Source organism: Crocodylus porosus, unplaced genomic scaffold, assembly GCF_001723895.1.
Source record: "Crocodylus porosus isolate Cpor-Errol unplaced genomic scaffold, CroPor_comp1, whole genome shotgun sequence".
Classification (NCBI taxonomy): Eukaryota; Metazoa; Chordata; order Crocodylia; family Crocodylidae; genus Crocodylus; species Crocodylus porosus.
Window position 1 is genome coordinate 3,926,388 of NW_017728944.1, and position 23,696 is coordinate 3,950,083.

A 23,696-nucleotide genomic window follows, 5' to 3' on the forward strand; every position below is an offset into this window, starting at 1 on the left:
GGGACTTAGTTGTGACAGATAATACCACCATCTGTTTATTATGGTTATGTCACCCATCATCCCAAATCCAATGAATTAAAACACTTTTCTAAAGGAGGGAAATACTAGTTACCAGGAATTGTGAAGGGGAAGGCAGGGAGCCAGGGACCAGGACTGACAGACCAAGTGACTTGCCTAGCACCACACAAGAAGTCTGTGGCAGATCAATGACTAAAACTCAGGGCTCTTGAACATAAGCTAGGGCCCTAAACTCTGGCCTATTCCTTCCCCCAGTGCTGTTACCTACCAGGGAACTGAACCCTGCAGTGAAAGGCAGGTCATTCACTCTATTAATGAAGGTATGAGGAAGGAAGAGGGCTGCGGAAGTCTACTCCATTTTGTGGCAGCTGAGCAAGACCTTTGACAGTGGTTACAAGCTCTGGGCCTGGCACAGTTTGGATGCCCTGGGATGTGCTGGGGTTGGGAATAGCTGAAACCTGCTTAACACAGGTTTGAAGTAATGACAGTGACTGTCCTCATGCTGTGGATCAGAGAGATCCACAGCTTAGCCAAGCACCACTCTGGACAAACCCTAGGAGGCTCCATAGCCAGCTTCCTTGGGAAGGATCCAAGGAGTGGCAGATGCTGATGCAGTCGTTCCTCTTTGGCGAGGAACAAGTTTCAGCTAAGCCTGGAACCTACCGAACAGACCCCACAGCAGTTGCCAGAGGGACTCAGACAAAGTGCTGTACCCACGCAGTGCACCATGAGTCTTTCCCCTCCCCTCCTCTCACTTCCTGGCAACAGAGGTTGTCCTGCCAAACTCAGCATGACTTTGGCAGTCAACATAAAGGGGTAGCTTGGAGGCCGAATGCCAGCCAACCCCCACACATCAGGCACCCAGATACCTGAGCATCCTCACGAGAGCTGGGATGCCTCCAGATTTGAAGATGGAAAGCAACCCCTCACGGTGGTGGGAGAGGTTGTGCAGGATGCTGGTGGTGCAGCGGGCAGTGTCCAAGTCACTGGTGTTCTGCATGGTGCGCACCACAGCAGCCACGATCTGCGGGGACTGCATCAGGGCCCGGCGTGAGGCCTCTTTCTTGGAGAGCTGATTCACTATCATGGCTGCTTTGCTGACGACAACCTAGGGGTGAGAGAAGCTGCCAATAGAAGAAAAAGCCTAGCCAATACCCTGAGCCACACAGCCAGGCAAAGGCACTTGCTACCGAGGCATAGGACACACCTCCCACTAATGAGACCAGAAGGCAAGTCCCTACCTCTCAGATAGAGGGCCCAGCACATGGGCACCATTTATTTAACCGTATTGGTCCCACAGCTGACAGTCTGGGCCATCCTGAGGTGAGAGCCTGCACAGCACACACATCCAAGGGCTGCTATTTTTAACCATCTTATTGTTCTGGGAACAAGCTGACTACATCATGATCAGCAACAGCAGCAAGTGCTATACTGAGGGCTGAGGGAGGGAGGCTGGCACAGAGGGGTGGGGAAGGAGAGGGACTGCACAGAGTCAGAACCAGGAGCACTGGCAAGGCAGAGACACTGGGCAAGAGGCAGGTGAAGCCAAAGATAAAGCACTCTAGAGATGGCGACCAACCGCCTCACCTAGCACCTAGCCCCAGAGCCCACCCTCAAGGCCTTCTGCCAATGAAAAAGTCTGCACTGGGAAGTGCTCACTTCCTTACCGGATCTTCATCATTCAGCAGCTTGGTGAGCTCTGGGATAGCACGGGTGGCCAGTTCTGCATCATCCTGGTAGTTGATCAGATGCACAATGGCCGATTTCAGCATCTGTGAGGGCTCAGCCAGCCTCTGCACATTGGTCTGCTGGCCCTCCATTTGTGTGGTTATGAGCAAGGAGCGGTCCTCCACGGTCTCTGGGTACATGGCAGCCCGGACACGCTGGGCCCGCGTCATGGCCAGCTGAGCCTCCATGTCAGCTGCAGAGGAAAAGAACAAGATGGGGAGGGATCATTAGCCTTGAGACTCTGCACAGAGTTCCCAGCCAGGCATCCAGATTTCAATTAGCTGAGCAAGAGCTTAACGAAATGACACCAGAAATGTCAGCAGTCCCAGCACGCTCCACAAGGAGCTGGTGCTTCAAAGCATAAACAGATACGGCAGTGCAGAGATAAGAGAACACTTAATTAGGCAGCATGATTAGGCCATTGTCACACAAGGCCTGTTAATTAAAAAATTAAGGGTATCCAAGTTGGGACCAGCTGGCTCTGGGGACCAGGAAAGGGATACGACAGCCTTTCACCTCAATATTACTGGGGCAAATGCAGCTCAGCCCAGGGGAGGTGCTCTTTTCAATAACCTGGCTGCGTCCTGCTCTTAGCAAATGATAAAAACATCCACAGCTCCCACTGCGAACCCAAAGAACAATGCTGGAGCAAAAAGGTTGGGCTTGGAGCTGGGCTCTGCAAGCTGCCCTACCCTCCCTCTGCCCAGACATTAGAAAAGGGAATGGATTAGTACTCCTGGAAATTTAAGTGCCCTTTCCCTAAGGAGTCAATACAGAAGAGACCACCAGTTGAGCTGGGTCCTGCTTTGGCAGGCAAGAATTACAGTGACTCACTCTCTTGTAAAGGAAAAACAGAGCAAGAATCCCAGCGTTACAGATGCTGCCCCACCCTGCCTCACCCCAGCATAGGTGGGGCATTGTTGCTGCCAGACAACATTCAGGCACACCAAACTCTGCTGACAGGGAGCAATGCTAGTTGTATGGAGGCAATCAGGGAGCAGGTTATCCTGGGTGTGTTTCTCCTCCCTCTCCCCTTTCCAGAAATCTGAAGTAGCACCACCGCCAGCTGCTTCATCTGTGCAGGCACCCACTTTGCAATGCAAACTGTTTTACGAACACAGTTCCCACCCCTGGAGCAGCCAGGTAATTGAGTGGCACAGATGGCTGATCACCAGGCTGGGATCAGCCAGTTCCTAGCTTGAGTGTACAGATTAGAGCACCTTGGAGACAAACAGGGAAATCAAACTCTGTGTCAGAGCTGGCTGTGCCTCTGTGCAAGATCCTCCCCAGGCCATGACCTGCTGCCAAACCGTTCAGCAAGGCTGGGGAGATATTTTAAGCCACATGAACTCCCAAGGCACCAGAGAAGGAGGAATTCATGGAAAAAGGAAATGAGCAGACTTAAGTATAGGCCACAAGAGACTTGGTGGAGGAGGTGGAAGGAGGGGAGGGACAAAATAGCTCAATTTGCATGTACACACATGCACGTCTGGTTCACCCATCACCTGTGTCCCCCTACCTTGTCCCTGGCCCCCTCCCTGGCTGTAGGTGGTGGTGGTCTTCTTGATGGTGTACTGTTTGCCATAGAGGTCATCGTCATCCACGATGCACTTGCTGCTGACAGATGGTACCTGGGTGTTCACCCCCGAGTGGATGCCCGAGTCATAGGTGTATGTCTGCTGCCACTCTGTCACCTTGATAGGCTGCTCCATCATGTTCATCACCTCCATGGCTGTTCTGCAGAACGGAGGAAAGGAAGGTCACATCCTCTGCCCAGCAAACTGGCAAAACACAGCCAAAAACCAAGCTGGAACCAGTCCTCCCTTTTCAACTAGGATCCCCATGAAGATGGCCTCTGTCTTCTCCCTCCACACCCACCCCGACTGCTCCAAACCCAGGTGAATGCACCACACGTAGCTCAGCGTCACTTTACCCGCAGCCCTCCCACTCACCCAGAAAGGAGTCCTGCTGCACAGCCTTATTAAGAAGCCGAAAAGATGAGGCAAACTAACGAACCCCACTGCTCAGCACTTCACCACACGTGTTGAAACACGAAAGGAGTCTGAAACTGGAACTACCGCTCACAGCAGCCAGAACTTGCTGCAAGAGAAACTCTTGCTCACTGAAGGCCATGTAGGATGCTCCTGGGCAGAAGGACAGAGTAGGGCAGGGCCCCAGCCATAGTGGGTAGCACAGAGGAGCTTTTTTAAGACCAGTTTCCAGAGAGAGACGAACACTGAAACCAGCTGCAAGGGTTTCAGTCCTTAGCATAAAACAGAACCTCATACAGTCTCTCCTAGGATATCCTCCAAATGTCTTAAAAGCAAGAGAGATCCAGCCTTGCACTTCCTCATACAGATGCCCTGCTGCCTAGTGCCCAACCTAGGGCAGAGGCTTGCTCTTTAAACAGCAACATACGCCTGCCAGAGCAGGCACAGAGAGCAGGCAGTGCTACCGCAGGGGCGGGCACTTACCTAGGACGCACTAAGTAAAGTCTCAGCACTTCACAGCAAAATCAGCTGCACCCCCAGCAACTGGAGAAGAGCAGGAACAGTCACTCTTCACTGCCATTCAGAAGAACCCGTCTCCTTCCAGAGCTGGGAGGGTGGCACAGCCAGCCTGCTGCACGGCTAGGGGAGGAGACACCAGCCACGGCCCCACACCCATTAAAGGAGGGGCTCGCGAGGGCGTGCCAGATTCCAGTCATGATACCATGCTCCCAGATTAAGAGGTAGGGAAGAAACATAACGAACCCAGCTGGGAAAAGGGGAAGGACCCCATTGCTGCACCGGGTTCTCAGTATGCCAGAGGTTTAGGACTGGGAGATAGGAAGGGCTCAGGGATACTTTCATTCTCAGCCTCCCTGCCCGGGACATACCCCAGGGTGGGGGGTCCTGCACATGCATCGTGAACTGGCAGACTGTGGTTCTGATGCCCAGCCTCCGCATCGCACTGCGAAAGGGTGCAAAAGAGAGTTAATGGCAAAGCGGAGCAGCAAGAAGGACTGACACTCCCCGAGCTGGAATGCCAAGGGGAAAAAAAACCCAAAACTTCAGGGTGGTGCCAGAACCTTTGCAAAAGCTGCCCCCTCCCACACTCCAAGGAGGCTGCTGGACAGGTTCCTCCACGTGCCCACAGACAAGGCAACGGTTCCCATGGGAGAGGAATCCTAGTCAGAGGGACTCCCCTGGCAGTTGCATACCACACATCTGGTCACAGGCACCCAGGAGAAATCCGTGAGGATGGGGGTACTCTATGTAGCAATGTGAACAGGTGCCTGCCACAGGAGCTCGAGGGTGGGGAATGGGCTACAGAGTTCTCCCCCTCTCCCTCATGGGTCTGAATCTAGTAGTTTAGAGATGGACAGCTGCTTGATCCAGCAAGGCAAGCTGGTGGGTCTTTGCTTGGCTCTTCCTGAGATGCAAAGGCAGGGGCTCAGCTTGGACTAAGATGAAATTCCCCCTTATCTTCAATGCAGTTCCATTAAATCAAAGCCAGACAGAAGCCGCTGGCCAGCAAAAGCCTCATTACCAAGCAGCCAAGAACAGTACATGCAGAGACTGCCCAAGGCTACCATCTCATGGAGAACATGCCCTCCTTTCCCTTGTGCATTTATATGTCAAGTTTCACCTTCCAGGCAACATTCATTTCTGCTCTGCCAGGCTGCACATGGGTAGAGCACCAAGAAGCAGTGACATCTGGCTTATCCCAGAGCCGCAGCAGGGATATTGCCATGGACAGTGGGCATCGCGACAGCTGCCTTGAATGCCTCTCAGGTTATGGGGGAAATACCATCCAATCCCAAAAAACAGATCAGATTTATAGGACCAGGCAGCCTTGTTTTCAGGGAGCAATCAGTGATGGAGTCCCTGCAATCCAGGGCTGTCATCATTTGGCCATGGGCTTCTGACAGTGGAGGCAGGTTTCTCTTAAATCCCTACTGCCCTACCACAACCACACCTGGATACTAATATCCCTCACCTCCCACCTCTGCTGCTGATACCAAACACTTCAATAAGGCTTTGCAAAAGCTTCTTTGAACATGAAAAGCTTCCACCGTGGCTTGATCTTCTACCTAGAGCCATGAGCTAGAGATCAGTAGGTGAATGGCTAGCAGAACCAGAGCATCCTTACTTCCAGCGCTGGATATAATGAGCTAGACAAAGCCTGGGCCACCTCCCTCCCCAACACTGTTAGCTCTAGGAAAGAAGCTGCCCTCAGAAGAAGAGCCTTTGTGGAAGCCCTGCCTTGGCCAGGTGCAGCTTGCCAGTGTTGTATTGCATCAGTCCAGCAATAGCAGGTGGTGCAAGATGGGTAGCAAAAGCCCCCATGATTCAACGAGCTTAGGCAAAAGAGTTGAAAGTACAGCAAGGAGCTTGCTAGATTTCAGCAAACCTGTTGCTATCAAAATCAGAGGTCTCCAACACAATCTGTTGACACCCTCGCATCAACCATTGAGCTTAGAGCAGTACACTGCTAACAGCCATTTGCAAATGCTCCCCCCATAAACCCAGCCCATAGGAGACCTAGGACAGAGAGGCTGTGTAACAGGAGCACAAAGAGCACAGTTTTGCCTGCTGTGGGCTCAAGGAAGGAGAACAGTAAGGGAGGGACACTGTGCCTCACTTCCCCACATCCATGCAGCAACACTAATGTACTGTATGCTTGGCCCACAACAGGGGGGGCTCGCTCATCCTGGGCATCAGGATTATTAATGCAGGGAATCAATGTGAAGATAATGAGCCAGTCCTTGCACACAAAGGTTTTCAAACCCCACCCTGCTTCCTGGGGACCATGGGAGCCCCTGGGTCCGCAGGCAGCTGATGCATTCCAGGAAAGAGAAAACAGCCTTGCACTGGGTTCATACCAGAGGCCAGAGCCTGCTCCTTCCCCTACTGCCCTGCCTACCCTCAGCCCGAAGGGACTTATCAGATCTCCAGGGTTTTACCACAGCAGGCAAAAAAAATGCAATACCACCAAGCCACTGCTGCACCCCTCCAGCCATTCTCCCCAGGCTCCTACTAGGCCACTTAAGGGGAGAGATATCAGGACAGTGCTCAAGCCAGCACTGGCTGTGAGGGGGGTGACCCAGGCAGATGCATACAGCAAGGGAGACCTGCCTTTTACGGCTATGTCAAGCGCCGCACAAGCCTTGCACCGCCCTTTGGCAGCAGGGCCCCCGCTGCTTCCCTCGCCAGCACGTGACCCCAGTCAGAGTCACAACATGTGGGAATAATGGCGGGGAAGAGAAATGAGTCAGAGTTTCAGACACGATAAGAGATGTAGCTATTCTAAACCGGACCCAGGGAAGCTGGGAGGGGCAGTGACTGCATTGCCAAAGAACGGAGGTGGTAATTAGGCCTCTCCAATACCCTGATTCATTGGACCAGGAGAGCACTGTCTGGAGGGCTCCGCTTCAGAGTGAGAGGAGCCCATGCCTATGGATTTTCTGGATCAATATAGCAGCCCAACACCATTTTGTTCCTCAAACAGGCAGGAAGCAAGCTGCCCCCTTTCCTGGCCAGGCAATAGCATTTGTCAGGTGCCCTTCCCCTCGCCAGACCCTGAGAGAGCCAGAAGAGCAATAGCTGCAGGCCACCTGGCCCCTCCATGCTGAGTCAGTGCATTGGGCAGAGGACCCAGATGCTGATTTCATAGACCAGGAGGCAAGCGAGCCAGCTCCCAGGTTGGGGTGGCGGGAGGAGCTCTTCTGGTATTAGTCAGTCAGATGGTAGCTTTACCTGTACAGGCTTGGCACAGCTTGTCTCAGCCCTGCTGCTGCAGGCTGTTCCCAAGGAACCTTGTGCAGTAACGAACAGCACAGACCCACAGCCCAGTGCAAGACCCAGACACAGGGCAGCAAAAAGCATGCCAGACAAGCCAATGTGGGAATGCGCTCAGAGAAGCCACATGAAACACGAAGTGTTGCCTGAGCAAAGACGACTGCATTCGATACACCTGACTCAGAGCTAGCCACTGCACTGTTTAAAGGCAGAAACTCCCACCCGATGTTGCAAGCACAGGTTCTCTGCCTCACCTATGTGCTCTGAAAGATTTAACAGGGGCAGGGGCCAACCTGTGGCGCACAAGCCACAAGTGGCAGAGGCAGCCTTTGTGTGCAGCATATGGCAAATCAGGGAGGGGAGTGGCAGCACAGTAGCAGACATGGCAGGGAGCAGAAAGCAGAGCAGCAGATTGGGAAGGAGCACAGGGCAGGAGGCAGAGCAGCCAGTCAGGCGGTGGAAGGGGATCGGCATGGCATGCGGGGAAAGTGCGGGGCTAGTTTAATGACACCCACATAGCCAACAGATTGCAGCAGGCCAGCCACACCTAACAGTGGCATGTGTATTGTTTTCCTGCCTTGTCCTGTAACTGGACACTGTAAATGTGATGCTCTATGAAGTTATAACCCATATGCTAAATACAGTTGTGACTTGAATGGCTTGCACACAGTGCATGTTTATGAGGCAGTAAAAAACAAAAAAGCAAGAGACACACAGACCCACTCATGGAAGCAACTCAGTGGTTTATTTCCTCAGCGCAAATCAGTATAGGCTGGGAGGGGTGGAGACAGATAAGCTGTATGAAATGCAGAACCTGAGAAGGGAAGGCAGCAACTGGAAGTGTCGAGCAAATGACAGATAAATGCTGAAGTAATACACAGCGCAGCACCGGGTCCGGGTATTCTGCGTGGTCTCCAGCCACCATGGCAGCATTCAGTTGGCAGGGGGAGATGCTAACAAGGAGCAAAAGTTTACAGAGGAAAACCCCAGAGTCAACAGATGATTCAGCGCTCGAGAGAGTCTCCAGACTTCTCACCAGCTTTTTCAGCCAAGCACGGAGCTTGCCTCCACAGTGATCTTGATAGGACTCAGGAACTATCCCTCCCCCACCACTAGCATTTGTAAATACAGCTAGCTCAGACCACTGGGTACATAAACACCAAGTATCGGGCTGAAAACTGTGCCAAGGTTCGAGAAAAACAAATTCCCTTCGCAGTCAGCTTGCAACTCACTGACCTCCCACATGATGCCACACACAGGCAAAGGCTGCACGGTGCAGAGTGGTGGCAGCTGGTAGCTGTTCAAGCCAAGGCAGTAGGTGGCCAGAGAAGAGGAGGCTTGCCCTCAAACCAATGCCCATTACCAAGGGGTGCCTACTGTGCTCACCCAGGGGATTGGGACTTGGGACTCCATCTTGCTGCACCAGCAGCATTCAAGTGTTTTGCAGGCCCAGCTGCAGAACTGATACATCCAGTGCCTAAGCCTGCTCTCTTCCACGCAGTCAGGAATCAGAAGTTGAGTGGTAGACAGAGCATTAAAAAAAAAAGGTAATTTGACCCATCTCCATTTCACAGCTCACTGACTTAATGTCTTGTGGGCAACTGAAGCTAGACCTGCAGACAAGAGTTTGGACTGAGGTAGGGAAGGTGTGGCAAGACAAAAATAGCCTTATGAGCAAGTAAGTGGGCAAGGAGGTGATGGGAAGCGCTATGGCTTGGGAACTGATAAAAAGCATTTCCCCTGAACCCCCATGAGGTGGGGAGCAAGGCAAAGTGTGTCAGTGCCTTAGAGCCCACATTACCCCAAAGTAGATATGCTAGTACAAGGAGAACCTGCACCTTGGGCCACAGATCCAAATCCCAGAAGTCAGTGTTCCAAAAAGAAGGAAGACTGGTCAGAAAAGACGGCCATAAAAACAGTCAAGGGGAGCCAAACACCTCTATCGCCAAGATTAACAGAAGACATCTAAGCACCTTTGACTGCTTTGGGAGTCTCAACCCAGGGCCTTACTAATGAGATGGGGAAGCAAGACACAAGCCCTTGGAACCTGAGACCTTAGAGAGGGGAGCTGGAGACTGGAGTGATACAAGGTTTGGCAGCAGCCACAGGATTAAGAACGTGTGGTCACAACTACACCACATTAACTTTGCATGGAGAATAAGGCTTGACTAAAGAGGGGCAATTTTCAAATTAAGGAAGAAAAAAAAAACAACCCCCCCACCCAAAAAAAAAAAAAAAAGAAAAAAAACCCAAAAAACCTAAGGGCCAGTGCAGTGGGCATCCCTGGAAGGAACTGGTCAGCCTGGCTTTGCAAAGAGTCAGCTCCTGGTAGCACTACATTGTACAAGTGGGACTGGTGGAGTAGAGCAGGACACTGCTTCGATTGCCTCCATTACCTAATGAGTGCACTGAGCTGCCAAGAGGGGTTGATTATACATTGACCAAGTGCATACGTGGACAGTAACCACTGCTCTGCAATTTGAAGTTTGACAGACACTTAATTTTCCAAGCATCCGTGGGTTAGGCTGGAGCACTGACTGCTCACATGGCTCTGCATAATGCATGAACCAACGTTAGTGTTTTCCTCACCATAGATGGCAATCATTTAAGCTTACACATCAAAAGCTAGTCAAGCTACTCACCAGGGATGTTTTACAAGCTCAAATGAGCTGCATCTGGCAAGTTTGGGCTGTAAACAGAAGGACAAGTCAAGTCACAGCATACGATTATTTCTAAGCAGGCTCTGCCAATGCCCCTGTCACATAGCATCTCCAGCCCCAAAGAACCCACTTACAAGTACAGGTAAGCTCCTGCAAATTTGCCAGCCATCTTCCAGATGGTCAGGCTCCTTGTCAACAGTCAGGCCAGATGAACAGTGTCAGCCTTCTTCCACCCATTCATAAGGTTCAGGACTGTTCCACACAGCAGCTTCATAGCTAATGGTTCAACACCCATGAGGGGAGAAAGCACCCAGAGCTAAAGATATGGGCAGGCATAACCCAAACGAAGCATATCAAATTGTGCTTAGAGTCTGTTTCATTTTTACCACTTCAGGAGGGTACAAGACATGCAACTACCTCCCCACTAAGGCATCCCTGTGAAGTGCTTCAGTTATCCCTCGTTCATCCAGGGTCTTATATAGTATATTTAGGGTAGATTTATAGCACTGCACATCATCTGTCCACTCCATTTTTAATAGCATTAAGGCCACTAAAATGCTATAAACTTCTTATGTCTAGCTACGCCCTAAGAAGCCAGAGGATTCTGGCAGCACACAAGGATGTCAAGTGTGCCACAAGTCAGCTCCAGGGGGAAAGAGGCACGGGTGTAAAGGACCCAGGAGCCAAGACTGGTCACCACTGCCCAAAAGCTCCTGGCTTCTTTCAGCTAGGAGTACCCTGAAAGGCAACAACAGATGGAATGACAGAGAGAGACAGCTGGGGAAACTGTATACTGCTAGATCCTACTCCGGTGTTTACCATGCAGCCTTCCTGGAATTCCCCGCAAGCTTACTCAGTGAGAAATTAGTATTAGGAAGACCAAGCAAGTCCCCTGGGAAGAGAGATAATGGACCCTTCTCTTCCTGCCCAACTCACTGGGGACAGAGGCAGCAGGCTTTGTGCACTTTAGAGCTGTGCTGGAGATATGAAATGGGATTTTAGCCTTTTGATTGCATGAATGAGTACCTGTAGTAAAATACTCCAACAAAGAACCTCATAAGTGGAGATTGTTGTTGTTACCCTGACCTAGATTCCTCCAGAGTCCCACCCCTAAATGAATCAAAAGCCACATCTGAACACAGCTAGTAGTCCTCATTCACAGGCAGATAGCCAGCCAGTTCCTTAGCTACAGGTCCAAGCATTCATTCCTGGAGAAGCTTCTTTGTAGCTTTGGTCACTAGCATAGATCAGGCAGCTGAATGGGTCTTTGACAAGTACAGTTCCAGGTCAGGAGAGCCAGCAGAAACATGGTGCAACTATGCAGGACTAATGGCTCAGGAAATAGCAGCCATTTCAGGAAGACCTTATGCTGCAACTCAACACACAGACATCCAGAAGGCTTAGATGGAGGTCCATCTTTCCAAGATCTCAATTTTGGTATGGAAAAGCTAGTCGAAACGGACCTCAGGTCACAAAGGATTACTCTTTTGGGCATGCTGCTGCTGCTGCACAAGCTTAGAAGTTGGGGGTCAAGAGTTCCACTGCGCAGTGCTCCTCGCCGCCCTGTAGCAAGGTAGCCAAGTGACCCTTCAGGTACTTTGAACAAGCAGCATGAATGTATTGGGAAACTGGATCTTGTTCTTCACCTCACTGAGGCACTGGAGAGAGCAGGGGCATGCTCTGGGTGGTTGAATTCCTAATGTCACAAGGCAGCACTGGGACAATGCAGTCTTCACATCAAACCTGCTGTAAAACAAACGGTCTCCAAAAGGTTCACTCAGCCTCGAAACAGAGTGTGGTGGGTACCAGAGACTCAAGAACAGGCAACCAACTACATGGTTTCTTCTTCTGAAGGACCCCTCAGAGAATTTCCTTATGATGTCCAATAGAAGACTCAAGATAATAGCCCCAGAGAGCTGCAGCATGGATGCATGCCCTCACCTTTGGTTGTCAATGGCGTGACAAAAGTCACTCAACAGTATGCAAACAAAGACTGAGTTCCCTGCTCTGTAAATGAGAGGTCTTTCTAAGGCCACAGATCATAAAGTTCCAATAGAGAGCGAGCAGGAGGATTAAAATGGGAAGAGTCAAAGCAAAGCCAGGAAGCACACAACTGGACCAGAGTGAGATGTGACAAGAGGTAGAGCTAGCGAGGCTGCGAACCCCTGATCTAGCTCTCTTCCTTTAAAATCCTACACTCACTTGAAGACACCAGGATCTCTGCCTTCTTATATAAAAAAACGTTTCCTGTCTCCTTGGATGTAGAAAAGAACTTTAAGAACTTGAAAGGAGTTCTCCAAAGGCTTACAAAATACACCCCAAAAAGCAAATCAAAACGATTCCAAGGGATGAGGTATTAAAAGATGTCAGTTTTTGAATGTTTAGGGTTGGTCATACTGCCAAGACCTTCAGGGAAGTCAAGCCAGGAACAGACCAGAAGGGGCAGTATCCTCCTTCCCTGTAACAAACCTGAAAGAAAAAAAGAAAAGCATTCCCACACAAGAGAAGGGTTAGGTGGAGTCATTTTATGGGGACTGCAAGAGGGCAAGAAAGATAGGCAGCATATTTACTAGGCGGCTGCTTCCTCATGCTCCTGGGGCTGCACGGAGAAGAGGCCAAGAAGCGTGTGGTACAAAGAATTCAATTTCTCCCATTCAATTAGCAGCTACAGCAGCAGCACCAGACACTGCCTGCTACAGCGCTTGAAGGTTAGAAACGCCACTCCTTTAAGCAAAGCAGTGGACAACAACGCACACAGCACTCAGTCAGCTCTCATCCATCACCCTGGGAGCGCTCCACTGGCAGAAGCTTCATTCAATAAAAGGATGTATGTACATGATGCCATGCAGTGCTGATCTGGTGCTGTACCCATGGTTGTATCCAAAGCTCTTCAGCTCCTGCAAGCCCAAGGAAGTTGCCAGCCATACTACAACCACATGCTAGGCAGTGGCATGCTCAAAATATTTGTGGCTATGAATGGCAAGGAGTTAAGAGGAACCACTAGGGAAAATGGACAGCACCTGGGCGGCACAAGTGAAACCGGCTTCTCAGGAATGATTTAGGAGCATTGTGCACTGGCCAGTCGCTGGGCTGGTGACTGCACGCACACATTGGCTAGCTTTAGAGCAGGCTGCTGGGAAAATGAGAGCAGACAGTTAGGCCAGTGGCAACTCGGAGGCCCAGCTGCCAGTGGAGTGGTAAGGTAGGTGCCATTTGCTTTGAAGTTCCATCTCCAGTGCCCTGGCTGGACAAACTGGGCCCCTTTATCCAAGAGGTCCCAAAGACTGATTGGGAATAGGCTGGTTATGAGCTCATAACATCTCTTTGCATTCCAGTAGGACGTTCTTAGGAAGGGGGAGAACACACACACACACACACGCATTGGGGGAGGCCAACACCAGACCCCAGGCATGACCAGGAAAGTGAAGCTTGCCAAGAGTACTCTGCCACAGACCTCCCATTCTCAGTGAGAGACTGGCATGCTTGCGCAGACCGCGAGTTTAGAAATCCTCATTGGCTCTACTTTTGACAGTAGGACTGAGCAATACTTAAGTGTAAGGAAGCTGTCTGGTCACTCTGCTCACCCTTGCTCAGGCTCCTGACAGCCTGCTGAGTAAGGACAGAAATACATCAAGTCCTTGAGCTCCGGGGCTGTTTTAAAAGAGGGAATGTCATGAGGCGACACCCAACCAGAGGGGACTGGGATATGGTTTGCAGCCATAAGATGAGGAACCAAGGAAGGCACCAGAGCAACATCTGGAGACCTCACAGACCTATTGGATTGTTCTGGTCTTCTGCAAGCCCCTTCCCCAAAGCACCAACAAGTGACTGAGCAGACGATCCACACAGCAGTCTAGTTGGGAGCAATGAAGATGACCTTAACAGGACAAGACCTGAACCAGTTGGTCTCTAAGGTGCATACTAGCAAACAGAATCTTTCAACTCCTTGGCACACAAGTCAGCTGCCACCAGAGATGTAAACACACACCATGCAGTTTCCTCCAAGCCAACTGGCTTTCCTCACATGCGGGGGAACACAACTAGCTATGCAGAGTTTAAGGGCACCAAATACAAAGACAGATCTAAGCACCAAGTCTGAGAAGATGCCATAGCCATCCCCTCCTTGGCCAGGGGGATGAGATATTTTATAAAAAAAAAGGTTTAGCCCTTTCCTGAAAGGTTTCCTGGAGCCAAGAACTCCGACAAAATAGAGGAAGTGACAAATGGAGGAAGAGAGACTAGAAGACTCGTCTGTCTCCCAAGTTATTTGATCAGACTCCAGACAGCATCATCTTTGCATAGGCAGCGTCTGACAAGGAAGTCTCCCATAAATGTGCATCTCTTTTGCTGCTAGACACCCAAGTCTAGCCTTTTGCTTCTGCTTCCTGCGATAAACCTGCCTTTTCAGGCAGGGCAGGCCAGAACCTTTATTAGAATTCATTTAAACCGATTTGCTGCTGAGTTACCCAAGAAAAGCAGCGGGGAAGTGATAAATATTGTTTCATGAAAAAAATATCTATTCTTTAGGGGCTTCTCAGCTTTCAGTTGTCAGGCAAGTGTCATTCAACTGGGAGGAGAAGCAGGCAGGACAAATGGCAAGAAGCTGCATATATCCAGGCAGGGCAACAGGACATTAAACCCTGCACACAGCAAATGTGTAGCTGCATGCTAAACTTCCCCTTTTGCATCACAGGCAAACACTGAACCCCAGAACCAGCAGCTCCAGGTGAAAGGATTTGAGACTGGCAGCCTGCACAGCTCTCTCAGAGGTGCCACTAAAAGGAGGATAAACAAAGCTCAGGAGGGCACCGACTCGCACTCATTTTAATTCTTATATATGTCAGCCCCTTTGGGCAGGGTAAAGAAGCCAACACTACAAGCATGAAGATCCACCACATGCTTGGGTTATACATCGGTAGAGTCCAAACATTAGCTGACTAGCTATAAGAGCAAGGCACTTCAGAACAACTTTTGGACTAAAGAAAGATACCATGCATTGCAGATTCTTATCCCTTGCAGAAAGGTCAGGAATTCCAAATACATGGTGCATGGTACAGACCAGGTGGTGGAGAGGCTAAGAAGGGGCTGCTGGCTCCCATATTTAGACTCTGCAAGATTTGATTTGCCATTATGCATAACAAGCAACCCAAATCAAGCTGCCCCCGCCTGCAGAAGAAAAGGAAGGTCAGGCAAAGCAGCAGCCCTGGCTGTATGTACATATTTACGCACAGCAACCTTTTCATATGCAAGAGAACAAGACGCCAGCAAAGCAGTACTTCCCTCCATGGCACAGCCATATTATTTCAGAGCAACATGCAACGCGATGTACCCAACTTCTGGAAGCCTGTGAGCTATTGCAATTGCACTTAGGCCTCTTGGGAAGAAAAAGATGCATTTAAGACAATTCGGCAAATGCAATGGAGGAAGAGGAACTATATTAGGAGGCACTTATGCTGAAAGCAAGTAATATCCAATCCTCTCCAGAGCCACACAGAATTGGCTAACATTTGTTAAGATTCAAAGAGCACGGATAAAGGAGGACAGAGAACTGCTGGTGTCTGCAGCAGAACACCCAGCACCTTGCCTAGAGGAACGGAGGGCAGAGACCTTCTTTAAGCAAACGTGGGAAGAGGGCTTTGTCTTAGCCCCACACATAGGCAATCCAAGTGAGCCAGTCTCTGAACAAAAACCTCAGCACAATAGGTCAGCACTTTGTGAAGGACTTCAGCATGGCACTCTACAGGCCCCCATTCCCAGAGGGCACTAGAAACCCAAGTCCAATTACCTCTATGCTGCAAGAACACTCTAGGGGAGAGAAGAATCAGCCTCCTGCTTACCAAGGGACCGGGGCCCCAGCCCAGTTTCAGTGTTACAAAGCAGAGCGGGGTTTATTTGGAAATGGGAGGAATCTGCATCCACTCACGTGCAACTTGTGGCAGCATGTGTGGCCTTCAAGGTTTTGCATTAATCAGCATAATGTTGCCTGACTGACTCAAGGCAGAGATTAGCGCAGGAGTCCATAAAACCCCTTCCAATATTTCCCCACTTAATGGCAGCCTAGTCTGGCACATCCTAGAAGGCTATTCTCACAATAAATGGGTGCGTCTACACAGGACATTTACTGTGGAGTAGACCAATTAGCGCCACAGTAAATGTCTCAGCATCTACACATGCAGGGTTATTAGGCTGGAGTAAACTAATAAATTCTACAGCAGGACAGTACTTGTAAATACAAGTATTATCCTGCTGCAGAGGGTTTTTGTTTTTTTTATTTTTTAAACTCTGCAACAGTGCATGTGTAGATGCTGACCTAGCTGGCTGGAGCATGAGGGTGCTTCAGTGCTGGAGCCAACTAGCCATGCACTCCTGGAGCACCCTCATGCCCCAGCCAGCACCTCTGCAGCAAGTTGAGCTGGGCTGGAGCAACCCCAGGCTGGAGACCCCCTGGGCCCTCTGCCAGCCTGGCTCAATGTGCTGTGGTCCCAGGCACATGTGTAAACATGGTGCCCAGGAGCAATAAGACTCCAGCATTTATTGCGCTGGAGTTTACTGAATTGCGTTAAATATGTACATGCAGACATGCCCAATCTACAGCAATGAGAGAGACTGCCTGCACTGATGCACTCAGGATTAAAGACAGAAAGGATTGTTTTCATCCTGTGACAAGAGCAATGTTCTTATTTTTCTGAGAGTTTAATACAACCGTGGTCACAATTTGACCCTGAAGGTGCATGTTAAGAACATCACTGGTGTGCTAGTCGAGCACCACTTAGAAGGTAAAGGAATACACTGCTTTCCTGGCTTCCCCGACAGCCCTGGGCTACTTTAGTGTCCCCTCTACAATAAGCGAGGTGGCATTTGCGCCCCTTTGAAAGATATAAAGAGAACTGTGGACCTAAAGATCCAGATTTTTTTAAATAGTATTTACACACTGAAAGATGTGGATAGGAGGCCAAGGCATTTCTAGAAAGCCCATTTAAGCATTCAATACCAAATCAGAATAAATGGGAACTAGGCACTTTTAAAATCCATAATAGATTCCTGCTTGCACCTTTAGGTGCCTAAATGCCTTTATAAGCCAGTCCATAACACCGCCACCTGCTAAATAATCAAAGCAAGTTGTAGAATTTGAATGGCATCTCTTGTGCTTTGTAAGGGCCATGAGACCTTTCCATTCCATTACCTACAACAGGACAGGGTTAACTTCCAGAAGAAGGTCAAAAGAGCCTTTGTCTTCTGAAAAAGGCAATGCTCTTGTGTTTAACGCTAATGAAGCTCAGATGGAAGCCGCAGCAAAACTGAGCTTTCTACAAAACCCTACAGCAGCCAAGGTTATGAAAAGGATCCTTTGCAAGGATGAGAAGCGCAAGGAGGGGGGAAAAAAAAAAATAGAAAGGAGCCTTTCAAAATTCCAGCAGCATCCATTGAAGTTAGGCCTGCAATAGCTTATATCATTTCAGTGATAGGCAAGCTAGGTTGAGGAATTCAAAAGAAATCGAGAGACTGGCTTGAAGTTTAATGAGGAAGAGACTCGTACATTAGAGGAACGACAATCTTTGTAATGGAAGCTGGAATAGCACAATGCACCACCACCGCCTTCCAACCCCCACTCTGCTCAGTCCTCATCATCCATGCAAACAAAGAAACTGAATTCCTTTGTTCTCCTGGCATGTTTATAACTGTACTGGAACTGTTCCCTTGGCTTCCTGTGTCAGCCCAATGAACGATCAACAGGCTCTCAGATAACTTAATTCCAACTCGCTTGGAGAGAAGGGTGGAGAGGAGGTCACTGGTTAGAAGCAAGCTGCCTGGGTCAGCTAATCAGGGGAGGTTATTAAAAAAAAAAAAAAAAAATTCTTTTCTTAAACACCATCACTGGGAGGTAAAGTTCATTTCTGAGCCTGTTGATACAAGCTGAGAATAAAGCACTCTCCTCTGCCATGCAAGCAGCACTGTCTGCTTCCCTCATGCATTCCTTTACACATCTTAGTTGAAGCCAAGGGAAGGGGCTCCCTGATGGATCCATCAACAGCAAAAGCCCCCCCTCACCTCCCAGAATTGCATGTTTTCTTTGCAACAATCTGTTTTGCTTGGTTGCAGCTCTCCAACAGAACTTTAAAAAAAAAGTGCATTCTCCAAACCCGTGAACTGCCTTGCCTTCACCCAAATTAATAGTTACTGACAGCTCCAGCACACACACACAAGTCCAGGCTGTAATATTTTACTTCATGTCATCTGATGACAAGGTATTATTCATTAATAAGCTTTCACTGTTTTCCCCTTGTGAGGATATGCATGGTCATTATTCTTCCACAGCAAAAAAGCAGGATGGAGAAGCCTAATGAAGAGAGAAGCGCAAGTCCCAAAAGCTGAGAACCAGACCTGCTTACTGTGCTCCTATAACAACAGCACAGGCCAAGCAAAGAAGGCCATTTGTTGGGCCACCTTCCTGCTGAGGATTTGCAATTACTTGGTGTTTTGTCTGGGGTGGGTTTTTTTGCTCATTGTTTTGTTTTTGGGAGGGGGTCTCCCTCCTCTCCTTACCTGTAGCAAGCTGTGCTGTTTGTTGTCATGTCCTGCAAGGCAGCAGGCCAGGAGCCAGCATCTGCAAGACAGCATGCAGTAAGGCACAGCGGGCATTATCTCACTGCCATATGTGCACGTGGGTATGCTTGACGCAAACAGCTGAGCCAGCTGGGCCTTTGTGTCTCATGCTGATATATTTCCAGTGGATTAAGTCACTGAAACAGTAGGCAACTCAGCCTCAAAGACACGCTTTGGATTCATGCGTTGACACGAGAAGGGACCAGGAGTTCAGTAACTCGCATTGTGTTAAAGCATCATCCAAAGAGACGTCCCCTAATGCCCACAGATACAGACTGAAGGTGGAGTTGCAACCACCTCTCTTGGGAGTTGGTGCTGATGGTCAGTCACCCTCCTCATGGTCAAGTACATACGTTACACTTTTACCAGTATAAGTGATCGGAAAGGGGTCTATACCCATAACAGAGCAGAAGTTCAGCACAGACTGGTTTAAAAATGGCAGAACTCAGTCCAAAATTGGCAGCCTCCCCACCCCATCCTGGGTGAATGTGTATTCTGTTCACTACCAATCTAACTACACTAGAGGCGGGCAATTATTTTGGGTAGAGGGCCACTTACTGAGTTTTGGCAAGCCATCGAGAGCTGCATGACAGGCATCCAGGGCAGATAACTATAAATTTTCTAAAATTTTTTAGGGGCCCTGCAGGCCAAATGGAATGCCCTGGCGAGCCACATCTGGCTCATGGGCCACATTTTGCCCACCCCTGAACTACACCATTTACAGAAAACCGCGTAGCTTAGACAGATTCTGCCTCAGGCTTTTTGAATGTCTGTACCTAGCCTACATGTCCAAGTCTCATTTCCAGGCTGAGTTTGGCTGGGTTCTGTTTCCAGATGTCTGTTCTTGTTCTGCCTCTCTCTGCTCTAGATCAAAGGGCCCTGTAGTACCTGGTAGAAGTACTTTCTTCCTCCTTTGAAAGTACTTCTACACTGTGATCAAGTCCCCTGAGCGTTCCCAATAAGCTAAGCAGAGTACATTCTTTACGTCACTCTACAAAGGAGTTTACACTCGTCTCTCTTTTCTGCATTACAAAATGTGGACATGAGATGGGTCCAGGGTTTCAGCACTCGTCTCGCCAATACCACACACAAATGAAAAGTCCGTCTCTGCTTTTGCTCACTACTTGCCCTACGGAAGAAACCTTTGTGCCATCATAAAAAGTGTTATGGCAGCACAAAGGCCAAGCAAACAGACATTCACACCCTTTGTCACAAATGCCCCCAAAAATCTGTTGCCATGACAAAGGTGCTATTAGTTTCTGCCACTTCACTGCAGCAGATGTCCATTTGCTTTATGGCACAAGAGTGTGAGCAGCCTGGAGATGCCTGCATTCTCCAGCAACCCAATCCTACATGCCCTAGGAATCCGCTTGCTGGATCAGGCCCCTCACCAGAAGTGCCTGTCCAGCGCTCCCATCTTGCAGAGACATGCCCTAGCCCTAGATAGTTTGTAAGGGACACCTCTGTAAGTGCAGAAGGCCAGTGTCCCACATTTACTTGTGCCCCAGGGAACCTCTGAGGCATGCCTCTGTAAGCAAAAAACACTGCCCACAGTATCAGGCCCCTGCCCAGTGTGGGACAATGGGCAACGTACATTTTTCACACAGGGAAATAGAGCAGCCGGGAAACTGATCAGCTTCATTTGACAAAGTCTGTTTACAGCCCTAGTCATCCTGATCAAGTGTGGCATGGCTCTGTTACACTGCACTGTGAAGATGAACATCTCTCAAGAGGGTGCTGAAAAACTCCATCCACATCTTGTCTCCTTTCTCCTCATTTCCCATCCCCAGCAGCTGCCTGAGTTAGGGACAACAGTGCTAGGGACTAGGCTGGTCTGGGCCCTCAGCACCGAATCCTGGCGAAGTGGTCACAACTGATCAAGGCCCCTGCAGTGAGGGAAGGAGTGGGGCAGGGGCTGGGGCCAGCGCTGCCCAGCTGTGGTGGGGCAGGGTGTGGGACAGAGCCACAGCTCATCCAGAGGGGAAGGGGGCAGGGAGGGGGGTGGTAGCTCCTACCACTGCACACACTCTGGGAGGGCATGTGCCCCTGGATCTGCACAGGCGGGGAATGCCACTGTGGGCTGGGGCCAGGGAAAAGCCCAGCGCATGGGAGCTGCACTCAAGGCTGTGCTCAGAGCAGGCGGTGCTGGGATGAGGATTATGGGGGGACAGCAGCCACCCCAAATTTCACCATAGCCCCCCCTTCCAGCTCCCAAGGTGCATGCAGCAGCAGGAGCTGCCACCCCCCTCCCCACACCCCCCAGATGAGCCATGGCTCCACCCCACTCCACCCTGGCTGCGCAGCACTGCCCCATTCCTCCTTCACCACAGGTGGGGGGGGGCCTTGATCTGGCCCCCCCCATGCCCCTGCTCTTTCCCCACAACAGACTTACCAGCTGGACACAGCTCTCCAAGCTGCCGGGCTGTGCTCCTCACTGCCTACGTGCTAAGCTGTGGCTGCATGCATGAGTGGCATTTATTGGCCACATCAGGCTAATTTCTTTATATCAGTGCCAATCCAATATCGGATGCATCACTGCACCTCTACCAAGAACCACGGTTCTACAGGACCATGGGCTTCAGCTCCTAGTGCCAACACCAAAGTTGTTCTCATGCAAGTGGGCTGCATTTACTATCAGTGCTGTATCACACTGATTTTTCCAAAAGGTATCAGCAGGCCTTTCACTACAGGGTGTTTATTAGAATACAGTCAGCTAACCCAATTCACTCTATTAAGTCTTTTTACCACCAGCTAAGCAAGTGCACTTTATGCAGTGATATGCCTTGCTAAGTCAATGCCACAAAGAGTCCAAAGGCAGGATCGCTGCACATTCCTGAAATAGTAACCGCAGACAGATGCGACACCCAGAGACACAAACAGAAAGAAATAAGTGAGCTTTCCCAACTAGGAAGGTCCACAACATCATTAGCAATTTTCATACATGCCAAATGGACTGACACTAGAAGCACACCTACACGTTCTCAGAGACCACCACTCTCTGATCTCTCCCATATTTTCTTTGTGTTCTACTTATGGAGAGAAGCTTGGTCAAAAGCAGTCTTTAAGTCTCAAGCAGGACGCCTTTCAAATGTTCCACTGGTCTTGCAAGCCAATACAGCTCTTGTCAAATTGGGTAGGGACTAGTAAATCTGTAAACCTCTCTGTATTGTTGCTAGTATACATATTAAAAAGGAAAGGACCAGAGCCACCCAGTGCTGTGTCTGTAATTTGGCAGAAGTCTCCCTTGCTTTGGTTAGGAGTAAGGAACCATTTCCACTTGAGTAGATTAACACAAGTGCCCCACGATCCCGTAATTGCATTGGAATTTAACCTAATGCAAGAGAGTTGTATGCAACCCCTATGTTACTATACCTTCTCCACTCCATGACCTGGTTTCCTCATTACTGGGATGTTTGGGAGTGAAGAGAAATTCACTTACATTAAACAAAGCCAGAGAGATTCTTTGGATCCAAACCAGTCCTTCCCATCCTGTCAGATGTTGCACAGTCTGCCCAACATCCTGCCCAACACCCCACCCAGCACCAATCCAGGCCTCTTCCTGCAGTTTAAGCTAAGAGACCAATGAACTAGAGATGCCTAAGTGCCAGATGCAGACTCTACACCCAAGAAGGGAACGCATTATAGAACCTCTTAACTACTGGTATAATGGTAGGTCCCTTTTTCCTCATCAGAGGTAATGCACCTCTGACTCAGTGACTCACAGTTTCAGCACAGCTTGCTATAGCGTCCGCTGCACAAGTGGAATGTGCCTGTGAACCCGCCCCTGCCCTGCAGCCCACACTGCTGTAACAGGGCGCTGTGGGAAAGTTTGGGCTGCCCTGTGTGCTACTGGGCATCACACACTGCCCTGTACTGCAGGGAACCTGCAGGAGGATCAGGCAAATCAACTGCATCAGGACAACAGGATCAATCTATACCATACTGGGAAAAGACTATGCACCACACCAACTGCAAAGGACAGCTGATGCCTCAAATCTTGGACACAAGGAAAACAGGAGACCCAGCTAGACTCAGTTACCAAAACTGCAGGGTAGGCCAGACCCTGGTTTTTTTGGCAGGCTGCTTTCTCCACAATGTTAGATCTCCATAAAAAGCACAACCCAGCTGCAGTCTTGGAGCCGACAGACTGGATTCTGGGGGGGGGGGGGTCACATGTGATCAGGGCTCTATGGCATTCGGGTGCCACAGCTGTGTGCAGAGACAGCCCCTTCCCCAAAGGACTTGCAGTCAGAGGTAAGATGAGCCCCAATTTACAAAACAGGGAACTGAGGCAGAGAGATTAAACTTGCCCCACACCAGACAGGGAGTCTGTAGCAGAGGCAGAAACCAAACCCAGATTCCCAGTCCAGGGCCTTCACCACAAAATCATCCATCCTCAGTCTAAGTAGCAGATAAAGAATTAATTCTAGTTGGCTCCCAAGAATGAAAAACAAAACAAAAAACAAACCCACAAGAGTTAAGACTAAACGGAAATGGTCAGGAATTGTAGCCAGAGAGAGGCTCCCTAGGGTTAAATCCAACAGGGGGTAAACATTAAAATCATCTAAAAAGGTTAGGCAGGGAATCAATACAAATGCAATTAAGAGAAATGGATGCAACTAGTGTGCGTGTTCTCAACCTTCCTACCCCTTGCCTAGCAAATTAACCCTACTAAACACTAGGCATTTGGGGAAGGAAAGTTGGGCTTTTTTTTTTTTTTTTTTTTTTTAAATTGTTTTGGTCTTTTTTTAATATTACAAAAATCTTCAGGGCAGGGCCCACCTCTTCCCCGGTGTTTGTACAGGACACACAGGATGGATCCCTTGCCGGAGCCTGCGTGCGTCTGTAGAGGTAATACCCTCGGTTTCACAGAACTCGTTAAAAAAAAATCCAGGCTCAGAGC

At 49.6% G+C, this 23,696-nt stretch overlaps 1 protein-coding gene across 2 annotated transcripts in view; it reads right to left on the reverse strand.

The window, feature by feature from the left end:
* The window catches only part of JUP (junction plakoglobin), a 50,286-nt gene that overhangs the window by 14,085 nt on the left and 12,505 nt on the right, over window positions 1-23,696 (reverse strand). The window contains exons 1-4 of one of the 2 annotated variants that reach the window (XM_019550394.1): window positions 4,221-4,311; window positions 3,266-3,483; window positions 1,686-1,939; window positions 888-1,126 (exon numbers count right to left, since the gene is read on the reverse strand). In XM_019550394.1, the coding sequence (XP_019405939.1) occupies window positions 888-1,126; window positions 1,686-1,939; window positions 3,266-3,476 (704 nt within the window). In that variant the 5' untranslated portion in view covers window positions 3,477-3,483; window positions 4,221-4,311. Of the gene's footprint in view, window positions 1-887; window positions 1,127-1,685; window positions 1,940-3,265; window positions 3,484-4,220; window positions 4,312-23,696 lie in introns of those variants that run through there. The other variant, XM_019550393.1, reaches the window with a different exon arrangement.